Consider the following 12886-nt stretch of genomic DNA (forward strand, 5'->3'; position numbering starts at 1 on the left):
AGGGACTTTTTACAAGTGCATGTAGTGATAAGACAAGGGGGAATGGCTTCAAACTGAATGAGAGCAGGTTTAGATCAGGATTAGGAAGAAATTATTTACTGTGAGACTGATGACACACCAAAACAGGCTGACCAGAGAAGCTCTGGATCCCCCATCCCTGGAAGGGTTCAAGGCCAAGTTGGATGGAGCACTGAGCAATCTGGTCTAGTGGAAGGTCCCTGCCCATGGCAGGGGGGTTGGAATGAGATCACCTCTAAAGGGTCCTTCCAACCCAAACCATTCTGACTTTACATGTTTATGACTACAGTAGGTAAAGGTGACTGGAGAGTAGACTCAAGAAACTCTCACAATAGAAAACTATTCAGAATAAAAACCTGCAGGAAAAATATCTCAGTGGAAAAAAAAAAAATATCTGTGACCATTATAAGCCCTGTCTACATATAAGAAGTTCTGTGTAAAGACAGATCCTCCATTTTTCAGCAATACCAGTCTTAAATTTTCTATTGAACATTGGGATGGAAGATTATTATTAGCTCACAACAGAGGAGATCAAATTCAAATATAATACTAGCTGAAAGTAATCAAGTCAATGGAAAGTACTGAACTAGTAAAAATAGTTCATCTGATATGCAAAGTTCCCATTACACTTTTACATGCAGCAAGACTGGAGAGGTCATCAATCTCTCCCCAGGATAGGCAGAAGATGAGTAAAAAAAGAAACTCTATACCAGTTGCCTGAGCTTTTAAAGTCCAAGGGAACATACAAGCAGTGCATCTGCTGCTAAGATACCAAATATCATCAGCAAGAGGCCATGGAGATGATTTGTTTGTTTTGGGACTTTCAGTAGCTCTTCTTTTTTTAATAACAGAGGATCCTACAATATCTGTATTTTGCTCATCCATCCAAAGCTTCAATGGATTCAGGTTCAGTTCAGCTGCAGTTCTATAAATTAAAGACAAAGTCTAGACAGAAAATACTTTGTTAGCTCATATGTGTTTCATGCTTTTGCTAAAAGCAAGAGGCCTCTCTGTCTTTTAACATGAGGATGAGGTGGCTTACCAATTAAAATATTCTCTTTTTAGTAAGAAACCCCAACCAAAAGGAATTTATTCAATTTAAATGTGAAATTTTATGGACTGGGGACACTCGACCTGCTGAACATGAACTCTTTGGTCTATGCAGACCAACCTTCCATATTTAAGTAGTCTTTATTTCATTCCTCAAGTTAAGCTACAGTTTACCGTGTACATTTTCTTCACTAAGAAAGCAGTTCAACTCCTGCACAAATCAAGTGCTCTGCAGCCATCTGCATACCAGTGTAAGTCACCAGTTGGGGAGAATTTCAGGATAAAAGAAAAGTAATTAGAGACAAGAAAAAACGCCTAGGATGTCTTCATATGCTAGAGAATTTCTGAAGGAAAAGGCAGCAGTAATACATCTCTCATGGGGTACAGAATTGGCTGGTACAGAATTTTACACCACTGGCTTGAATTATAACAAAAACAAGTTAGTACAGTACTTGGGGGAAAAATAAATGGGGCTTAATTAGGAAAACCTAACTATGCAGACCGCAGATCTTTCACCACGACAATTTTTTAATAGCAGGTTAGACAAATACTTGATAAAAATGGCTCAGGAATTCCTGACTCTGAGCAGCTGAGCTGCAGCAGGAGAACAGTAAGCCACATTTCCCAAACAGTGCTATGAAAAGCCAGCAAAAAATGGAGCTCCTACCCACACACCACATATTACAGCCAACTAAGCCGATGAGCTCGAAGCATACCAGACCACTATGCCTTAAGGTCCATGGCAGACTCAAATTCTATCAATTTCTTAAAGCACTTCAATTTTCTTTGGAGAAGTTTGGTTCCAATTTAGTCACCATATCATCTGTTCCTCACATGGGTTCTTTCCAATATATTCAGCCACAATTTGCTCAAGCTTCTCTTTCCTGCTTATATCACCCCATATTCTACTTCAGATTCTCACTGTGTTGTTACCTACCAAAACAAAGAGTAGCAGAACATAACAAACACCCTGAGCTTCTTCATAGCAGTATTAGTATGGCTTCCTTGACTACTTCTAATATCCTTTACACCAACAATCACAGGCTGCTCACCAAAGTACATTAGTAATTCCACTAAATCTATTCATTCCATCTAGAATTTACAAGTACTATTGGTTCATAATACAGATTTCAGGAGAGTTACAAAAAATTAAGAGTACAAGAGAAGCAAGGATCAGAGCCAATGTTAAGCCAACAATCAGTGTGTAAAAGTTTTGAAACTAAGACTGTAAAAACTACAACTCTAAGATTCTGTTCATCTAGGTAGGTCGGTTTATTAAAGAAAATAAATTATAGAAAGAACAGAAGTATTTGTATGACACCAATGAAAATCTCCCATTTAGGTAAACACTTCTATGTTCACAATAAGCTTGTGTGGGAGTTCAGCAGATATGAAAAGATATTAAAAAGAAACATCTTTCTGATTACACATCAGACACCTTCCTTCATCCCACACAGCAAGAGTGCTGATTCAGCATTTGGGGTTCTTGGGGATTTTGAGTTACCATTTTATTGTAGAAGAATATCATTAAACTCAGCTGTCACAGAGTGAAGCTTTAATGTTCTCCTACTATGAAGGAAAACACCACCATATTTAACAGACAGCTGTAGTGCTGTTAACCCCCTCTGCAGACCTGGCTTTTACTACTAGAGGTCAGCCACGTTTTCCAGAAAAGTTGTGTTACCATCTCTCTCTTGTCACCTTGCCCCTCCTCCACACCTCTCAAAGAGGTTCAGCTGTTTAAAGGACTCACAGCCCAGCTGCAATAGGGTGCACCTGTATATCCTTGACTCACATGCTGTGGAAACAGATAACTGGAGAGCACTGAAAGGAAAGCTACAGTGCATGGAAAGGAAGTGCAAAATAAGAAAGCTGAAATTTCAAAGTAGCATCACTAGTAGCTCAAATGCTCAAAAGAAAAAAATATCAGAGTGGAAAGTTGAGACATCCTGAAGGAAAAAAAGCAGTGGCTCCAATGGGCATTGGCATTCATTCCAGGGAGTAGCAGATAACAGGTTCTCTCCTCCTGGCTGATGCCTGCCTGGCCAGTGAAATGTCTCACTGAAGCACAGGCACATTTAGGCTAGGTCACAACAGTCTAGCCATTTTTTGTGTAAATGCCTGCCAAAAATAATTGCTTTATACTTTTAAGCCACATGTACCTGGTTTGCAGAGTCTCTGCACATGCACGCTAAGCGACTCAAAAAGGACAGTACTACAAGATGTTTTCCTTTCAAGTCACTAATGTTCACCGAGCAAGGATATGGCAGACGTTCAGACTGCATCCTAACCCACATCTGCTCCCTGAGTATCTGCCAGTTACCACGGTACCTACAGTCTGGGCCACGCTGCTTCCTAGTTACCACTGCAAATGCCCTTCATGTCCTCAGAGATTTGGCAGGCACAATTCTAGTATCAACGACAATAAAACAAGGCCAGTGAGGCAAGAAAGGCAAGGTTTCAGGTCTTTGTACTTTGTAAATGGTTTGAGAGGAGGATTCTTAGATGCTACCTCTACTTCCATCAGCAGCCTTATGATTTAAGCTTTCTCAAGTCAAACCAACTACATTGCTAAGCAGAAGTGTTCTGGTAAGTATTTGTCTCAACTGGTGGCCTGCTGTTTAACTTTTTGCTTGAGAACAGAAAGCTGCTACACAGCTTCTGCTCCGGTTCAGAATTGAACAGGTTACTACTGAAGCTCACACATGCCGCTGGTGCTTGCAGGACAAACCCTGGGACAGCCCCTCCAACATAATACTTTTACCTGAGGGAAGAAAAGAGCAGCCTCCTCCTGAATCCCTGCAACTTGAACTAGAGAGTCATCCTGAGAAGCTAGGCTTACTATAACAGCTTGACTTGGCAAAGAAGCAGCAATTAGCCAGGCTGTTACTTTGCTTGACTTCAGAGTCAGATGAAGCCTGCTCTCAGCTAGAAGTAGCAACTCCAGAGCCTTCCAGGTCCCCATGGAGGCACACACTTGACAGCTTAATCATTTCAACACCCGGCAGAAAGAACTCTAAGTTTGAAAGGCCTTGGACTGAAATATAATGTAGATTTATTTTTTCCCTGGACACTGAAAGGCTCTCAACAATCAATTTTAATTGCAAGACAACACATATTAGTTATATATCATAATGAAGGTCTGGTTCTGAATAGGTAAAGGAAGCCATCTCCAGATGCTGAAATGTTTCCAACACCATGTATCTAATCTGGCCACTGCTGAGTAATGATCAGTGAAAACAAAATTTTACCTGTAAATGAAATTTGCAGGATTATAATGCAACCTGCCTTGTTTTTTTTCAGTCAAGGGAACTGACTACTGTTTTCATTCTTATAGGGGAACTCTACTATGATTTTAGGTAAATGCTTCCCATGAACATCCACGACCAGAAATTGTATCTGTTACTGAAAGAGCTGTGCACAGTCTCTCTTCCATGCTATTTTAAGTCCACGATGTGAATGCATCAAGACCTGGTATATCCACACTGCAGTTTAAAAAACACAGCTTACAAACTATCAGTAGTGACAGCATAGCTGTGACAGGTCAGCTTAAGTTGCAGAAGGGTAAGCAGAAGTCAGAACATGTACATCAATGCAAGTCCACAGAGTGGGAATAATACCCCAGCTAGGTATTATGAAACTGCATCAGGACTCTACAACAAAGCTTCTGCCATGATTTAGCTGTATTATAGCTGTCCTCTGAGCCAGCTTGTTGACACAGCAGTCATACTGAGGAGAAGGAAAAGCAAAAATCAAGAAAGGCCCTAACACTTTATTAATCTGTTTACACATGCCCAATGACTAATTTGAACGGAAATGCCTCAGTGATAAGGACAGGTTAACATTATGCAACAAAAAAGGAAACATTCCTGTCTCTGCAATAGTCATCTCCATACCCTTTTCTGCAGCCTCATAAAGGATGCAGAGGGGAAAAAAATACACAGAAACAGACAGTAAGACTACCTGTATAAAGCTGACTAAGACATATTTGAAATAACTTGTAGTTTGAAGAATTAGCTGATCGCATGGTGCTGTTTTCTACTGCCATTTGTTAGTAACCTAAAAGGACTCCTAAACACGTACCTTTATCACAAAATATTAAAAAAAAAAAAAGGGCAATCTATAGAAGATAGTTTACACAGACGTGAACATGGCAACACCCCACTTCAGTCTACCTTAACTTGGAAAAAGCTAAGTCACAGTACGTGAGCTTTGGTTGTGGGACGCTCGGCCGCGGCTGCAGCGAAGTTACGGCTCAGGACCTGAGCTGGGGCACAGGACAGACTCTGCTGCCCAGCGGCGCCAAGAGCAGCAGCTACTCACTAGAGCTCCATCCGCTGCCGACAAGCTCTCGTACGTCTTCCACGCTTTCTCCCTCACGCTCTCCGACACCTTCAGCGCGTCACAGAGCACGACGAAGTCCGCTTCGCCGACCTCGACCCTAGGAAAAGCATCGCACATCGCCAGCGGGGACACGGGACCGCGGGGCGACCGCGGAACCCAAACCACCCGCTGCCAGAGCCGCCGCGGTGACACCGCCCCACACCCCGGGGCGCTGAGAGCCCCGGGGCGGCCCGCCCGCCTCCAGCCCGCTCCCGGCCCGGCCGCTTACCGGGGGGCGGCGGGCGGCGCGGAGCCGCCGTCGGGGCTGGGGCGCTGCGTCCTGGCGGCGCCCGCCCTGCGCGAGGGCTTGGGCGGCATGGCGGGAGCGGCTGCCGGGAGCGCCCGCAGCGGGCGGCACTGACCAGGGGCCGCCGGCTGCCGGCCCCCGCCCGCCGCCCGAACCGCGGGAAAACGGCGTCACCGCCACTTCCGTCACTTCCGCGCCGGCGGCCGCGCCCCCGCCCCGCCCGCGGCCCCGGACACGGGGCGGGACCGGGCGGCAGAGGCGGCGCGGCCCGGCCTCGCAGAGCCGCCCGGGCCCCGCGGCCGCGACAGGGACGGAGGCCCCGCCGTGCCTGACACTTCAGGTCTCAGCGAGTACAGCCGATACATCTTTTCCATGAGGTGGGAAGGAACGCAGGCAATGTGTATAAGAATAACTGTACAGGTGCAGAGCGGAGCAAGAATTGCAGCTCCTTTAGGATCTGTTGGTTCGCCCAGACCAAGTGCCGGGTCCTGCACTTTGGCCACAACAGCCCGTGGCAGCGCTGCAGGCTGGTGACAGAGTGGCTGGAAGGTGGCCCAGGGGAAAAGGACCTGGGGGTGCTGGTCAACAGCAGCTGAACGTGAGCCACAGTGTGCCCAGGTGGCCAAGAAGGCCAATGGCATCCTGGCCTGTATCAGCAATAGTGTGGCCAGCAGGATCTGGGCAAGGATTGTCCCCTTGTACTCAGCACTGGTGGAGCTATAACTCAACTGTGTCCAGCTCCTCACGAGAAGAAAGTCCAGAGAAGGACAGGGTAGCTGGGGAAGGGTCCGGAGCACAAGTCCTGTGAGGAGTGGCTGAGGGAGCTGGGGGTGTTTAACCTGGAAAAAGGAGGCTTGGGAGACCTTACTTCTCTCTGCAACTGCCTGAGCAAAGCCTGTAGTGAGGTGAGGGTTGGTATCTTCTCACAGGTAACAAGTGACAGGACAAGAGGACGTGGCCTCAGACTGCACCAAGGGAGGTTTAGGTTGGACATCAAGAGGAATTTAATCGTAGAAGGGGTTGTTAAACATTGAAATGCGCTGTCCTGTGGGCAGCAGTGAAGTCACCATCCCAGGAGGTGTTCAAGAAACAACTAGACATGATGGCATTTGGTGCCACGGTCTCATTGACAAGGTGGTGGGTGACCAGTCAAAGGTTGGCCTTGATGATCTCAGAGGTCTTCTCCAACCTAAATGATTCAGTGATTCAGTGACCTCTCAATGTGACATTCATCCCAGTCCTAACTGAAATGTTATTTCTAACACTGCAGTAAAATTCCATTTAATGTAAGAAGTTCAGGCTGTGGGCATCTCCTGGATTTTAAGTCATTGAGATTCAAATTGCCAGTGCTCTGATTCAAAGATCGTAGAAATCTGCTTTGTTGTCTGCAGTTGTATACTCACATTTAGAAGGCCAATCTCTGCTGCAAACAAGCACGTTTATTTTCAGACTTACATGATGACAACTTCTTAGAAAAGGAAAAATATTTGAATGTAAGGATTCTTACTACCTGCACATATCTGTCATTCACCTGTAAAGCAACTACTTTTAGTGAGACTGTTGTCAAAACTCTGGATTTAAGAAAAACCCAAACAAAAATCAGCATGAACATTAATATGTTATACAATTAAAATTCCCTAGTATTTTTACATTCATACATTCTAGTAATTTGTTCAGGCTTGTCCTTTATGGTTCTTAACTTAGAACAGGAGAACAGTGTCTGACTTTGTGCTTTATAATTAGAATTAAACCAATTACAGAAAACTGAATACAGAACAAATCAAAGTACATAAACTCCAAATTAAACATTTGACTTGTAGACTGTAGTGGGATTTGGATATTCCTGATTATGATTCTAGTAAAACTGTGGCAGTAGCTTTACCCTGCTGCTAAGCACATTTAAATACTTTTTGTATTCAGATGGTACCAGATGCTGTGGACATTTTGAGGTAGGACTGTCTGTCATCAACCATTGAACCACAGACAAGTAGACAGATCACCTTGAAAAAGTAAGCTGAACCCCTAAACCACAGCTGTGTCCATTGCCTTCTCCTCACAACTAGCTTTAAGAGCACAAAAGAATTTAAAATGAGAGCAAAGCATCTCAGAAAACTTGGTCACAGCCAGTGGAGACCATGGCAGCTGTCAGCAAGAAGGAAACAAACACACCCTCCTGGGTCGCTTCCCCCGCAGCTGCTTTAACATGCTGTTACAGCCAGGCCCTGCATCGTCCAGATGGCAGGCAAAGAATTTGTCTCATGGCCCTCTGTGCATCACTCCTTTTAAAAAGTTCACAAACCAGCCTCAGTGTAAATACTATTTTTTTTTAAATTGTTAGTGCACCAAGCACCTTCTCAAGTCAAATTTTATGTACTTTTTCATCAAGCAAGGCTCTGAGGGCTCCCCTCCATAAACAGTTGAAACCAAAATATAATCTCAGAATGCTTCAATTTCCAGCTGGAAGGAGGCAAAGGGAGCAGCAGATGAATCAAGCAAAAATAACCTTTAATAATCCATCCCAAAGCCTTGGGTATAGTAACTACATCTAAACTGCAGTAAGAAGAGTTAGCATGTATGTACTTCCAAAGAAAGGCACATCCTTGTGTAAAACCATATTTAAGTTGCTGGACCTCTTTCCCTTTCTCCTTTTAAGATTTACTGATTTGAATGTTTTAATCCTGTATTCTAAAACATCTTCTAAATGAAGCCTTTTCAGTAAATGAAGACTAAATGAAGACTTTTCAGTAAAATTACAAAGGAAAGAAAAAAATCAGCTCCTACTGGGGAAAGACAAAAGAAGCAAAGGAAACACTGCAATGTCAAATAAAATATTAATAATGATTTTTGCATCTGACCTGACAAAACCTTCATTCTGAACATCTTACTACAACTGCTTTTAGAGTATAGGTCACGGACATATGTGAAGTATTGTCCACTCAGGCAGTCCTGACCCATTATTTCCAGCCTTAGGTAATTTTGTTAGGTAACAAAACACAACCTTAGGTAATTTTATTATCCTAATTTTTTCACTTAAAAGTATTGCTGTAGTTTCATGGTAATTGCTAGTCAGAATTAAAGCCATTATTTCAATTTTAGCAAAATCAGTTTTCTGAAGTTTTATGACCAAAACGCATGCATTTAAAACCCCACTAAATTGAGAGCTTCTGGATATTAGTCCAAATACTAAATATTGGCAGAATTTCTGCTTGAATAAAGCCCGTAGGCCATAAAACCCAAGGATTATAAAGATGTCTGCATTTATCACACCCATTTTCCTGCATGTGACAGGCAGAATTAACCAGGGAGGGGACAGAGCCTTTCCTGGCCAGCCTTTTCTGTGCATTCACATTCCTTGCACTGTGTAGCAGCCCCCAGCCCTCTGCCATCAGTGTCACCTGGAGCCCAGCTGTCCTTCCCAAGCCCCAGCACAAGTACTAACAGGATCAAGGAGGTGACAGATCTCCACGCCAGCTTTTTACCAGCTGCTGCCCTACAGGCCCCAGGCCTTAAGAAGAGCCCTGCTGGAGAAGCACCTGGTGCAGCAGGCAGACCCAAGTGACAGTCGTGCTGCAGGAGAGCCTCAGGGACACTCAGGCCATGGCTTGAAGAGGCCCTTTGCACTCCCCAGCATCACCTCCCCTGGTAACGCTGTGACTGCGTTGGCATCAGCTCTGCCTTTGAAGCTGGAAAGGATTTAATGGGGAGATGGGGTGAAACTAACTGGTTGTGCCTCTTGGTGGTGGTGAGCCTGACCTCTATGCCATTGTTTCCTACACAAATACACGGCCTGAGATATGAAGAATAAAAACCACTTCTGTAAGTTAATATTTCTGCAGTGATGTAAAATCCATAGGGACCATAACAAACATCTACCCGTTTCTTTTTAAGATGAAAGATATCTGTCAGATGTTGCCACTTGTAAAAATTCAAAGCCTCTCTCTATACATTGGCATTATTAATAAAAAGAATATTTTTCACTCCACAGTTACACACATCGATGGCTTGCTCTTCTCAGAGCACTACACAGGGCACTGCTGGACTCTCAGGAGTGCAGTGTTAAGTTTAGGCAGGAATCTCTGTTAATAAAGCATTTGACCAAACTGCCAGTGGGATCTGAAAGGACACCACTGTTACTGGATGGGGAAATGGCTACATGTAAATGATGTCTATGTGCAAAACCTCAACCCTTCACAGATATTTCCAGTTATTTTTCTTGGACATCCGAGAGGTTTTGCATTGATCAAGCTTTTAGACTTGAGTGTCACTATTTTCTCTTTTTACTCAGTTGTATTTGATTATAGAAGAATCATAACTACTTATACAGACCTTCTACATTTCTTGTTCTCTGTGAGAATGGCTGTCAGAGCTGTGCCTGTTTTAACAGATTTGCACTAGTGCTGAGAACCAGGGTACTGAAAAATAAAATCACTGACTGATGAAATTTATCAGATTAAGCCCTAGTGACAGCGCAATTACATCAGACAAAAATGATCATGGTATGGCTTTCCTTGCTTACAAAGGTTCCTGGATATCAGTATAAATCACGCCCTTGCATGCACAGCTGCATCACACCCTGTGCTTTGTCACACAGGTACCACCCTGTGTCCTTGGCAGGCAAAGCACTTCAAACCCTGGGTACACTGTGCCCCGAGAGGGTGCAGGGAGAGCATCCTGCATCCCCTCTGTAGGGCAGTTCATTTCAGCTGATACTGCCAACTGCTAATGAAATAAAGATCAGCAAGCAAACCACAGCCCTCTTGTTGCAATTACACAGCCATATTAAGGACCCTGCAATCCCTCCCTTCCCGTCCTTCACAGTCCCAAGTTCTGCTTCCTCTCACCACATGAGAAAGTGTGTTCTGGCACAGACAACAAGTCCTGCTGCTGGCCATCTCCCCAGCAAGGATGTTTCCCATGCCTTCACTTCCTAAGCCCACAAGAAGCAGAACGCACTCTCCTGGAAGTAGTTCTTAGGAATCAAATTAATCTTAACCAACAACGTGAAAACCAATTGAAAATTAGCAACCGTAGCCTGTAGTGAGTGAGCATAGGCTTTTCTCTGAACTAAACCAACCCGTGATCTTGTTTATTTCCTTTTGCTACGACTGGGCCTAAGAGAAAGTCATTCTTTACTAATCCATGGAAGTCAAATACCCTAATTAGGTGAAAACATTTGTGTATAGCATTCCAGAAAAACTCCTGGTGTGACAACAGTGCTATAGGTTCTTCTATGTTGCTTCCTCCGGAGCAATAACATCTCCTCCTACCACTGGAACAAGCAATGTCAGTGAGACTGTAGCTCTGCTGATGTCTCCAAACCACAAGCTTTTGCTAACACTGATGTGTCACATCTGCATACTCCCACCCAACCCATATGAACAAACACGTGTAAGCACCTTGACAGCCATCAGGTAACCAAACTCTTGCATTTTGAGTCTTGCAGGCCCAAAGGATTTTCTTCATGCCAAGACTTGCCCTGTGCCTCCTTACTAAAGCTGCAACACTTTAGCTGGAGGAGAGAGGCCTTGGAGCTTTTATTGTGCTTTGCAAACCCAGATTACGTCGATCACATTGATTGGTCACAACAACTTTATTCATGCAAAGACCAGCTGAGCATAGAGACTCTTTGGGACCCATGAGGGAGCAACACAGCCCCCTCCGCCAACTAAACATGGTGGCACAGGATACTGAGTTTGCTGCTTCAGTAATAAAGTATGTCTTGGCATTAGGATTGATTTTGTTTTTATGAGAAGTTCTAAAACTATTTCCAAAGATAATTGTCCAATGAGGTCATTTTTACATTAACCCTTTTCTGGAATTCGCTGGGCTGGAAATGTGGTCTCTTCAGTGCAGCACAGCCAGCCACCTTTGTTTATTAGACTCTTAACTATTATTATACTTATATTTATTATACTTTTATTATTTAAAAAGGAAAAAAGCCCAAGCATCTCCAAGATCTATTTCTTTCCATGGATTTGTGTCCCATGCTTCATCAACTTGGTCTAAGAGGGCAGAAGTTCTAACTTGCTGCACTCCAGGTGTTTTAGGTTGTCCTTGAACACAAACTGCCTGGCATTAAATAAGACACGAGCACATGCTGTGAGCTTTTCCTCAGTGCACACAAGTTTCTCCCTCCTTCCCCACACTTATTTTCACACTGCTGATTGAACTAAATTTCCTTCCAACAGGCTCAAAAGCTATTATGGATGGGCGTACAGCATGATCATAGAAACCTCCCATCTGTAAGAACAAATCTGTTTCTCCCCCTGCTCCACCACCCCTTCAGCAGCCTCATTTGCTGGTGTCTCCATTAAAGAGCACACCACAGATCACCAAGTTTGGCTACTCAGTTTTATTTTGAAAACAAGTTAAGACAAAGCTTGCTTACAGATTAACAAGTTTAATGTTTAACTTAGTGAAAATAGGAACAGAACGCTCCTAAAAAGGTAGGAAACATCCTTAAAAGAACTTCAACGTAAATCTTGCATCATACAGGGCTCCAAAGAATGCACCACCAACCTTGTGCTGACATATACTTGACCTTTGTTGCAAGCATACAATTGCAACATCCTGAATGTCTGTAGCTAAAGTTTTCCCAGCAGGTTTTCCAGCTTGCTTGCACATATACTGAGCAGCAGTGTAAATATGATTTATACATTAATATCTAGCCTGTATGCATGAGGCCTTATTTGATGTTCATGATTGCCATGCACCATCAAAAATGGATTTTAGAAGTCCAGCTGTAGAATACAGCAGTTGTACTTTTTGTTTTACATATAATGCACTTACACCAGGACCAATAAGTAAATTAAACCACATGCAGATGAATAAAAAAAAAAGTACTGTGTATTTAGGCAACTTCCTTTAAAACAAATTATTTTATCTCAGTCTAAACATTCACAATAGCAGGAAGCTGGATCATAGCATGTTTACAATTGTATAATAGCTCCAAAAACAGTAAAGCATCCTCCCACTGTATTAAGAAAAGATCCTTTAAAAGATGAAAAATAAGATTAGTACAAAGTCTCATGACTGAATTAACTTAAGACAAATTATTCGGACACCTATGTTGTATATTATTTAAAAATAGATTAAACAGTGTTTTAGGTTTTTTTTTTTTTTTTCAAATATGTAATAATTCTATAAACATTCCTACTTTTCTGATTAATTAATGCTCAAAATTTGGCC

At 43.2% G+C, this 12886-nt stretch overlaps 1 protein-coding gene across 4 annotated transcripts in view; it reads right to left on the reverse strand.

Moving 5' to 3' along the window:
• Positions 1 to 5769, reverse strand: part of RB1 (RB transcriptional corepressor 1) — a 70062-nt gene extending 64293 nt beyond the window's left edge. For 3 of the 4 annotated variants that reach the window (XM_054001431.1, XM_054001440.1, XM_054001420.1), the window contains exon 1: positions 5392 to 5529. In XM_054001431.1, coding sequence (XP_053857406.1) covers positions 5392 to 5529 — 138 coding nt within the window. Of the gene's footprint in view, positions 1 to 5391; positions 5530 to 5680 lie in introns of those variants that run through there. The other variant, XM_054001411.1, reaches the window with a different exon arrangement.
• Between the last annotated feature and the right edge of the window lie 7117 nt (positions 5770 to 12886).

Source organism: Vidua macroura, chromosome 2, assembly GCF_024509145.1.
Source record: "Vidua macroura isolate BioBank_ID:100142 chromosome 2, ASM2450914v1, whole genome shotgun sequence".
NCBI lineage: Eukaryota > Metazoa > Chordata > Aves > Passeriformes > Viduidae > Vidua > Vidua macroura.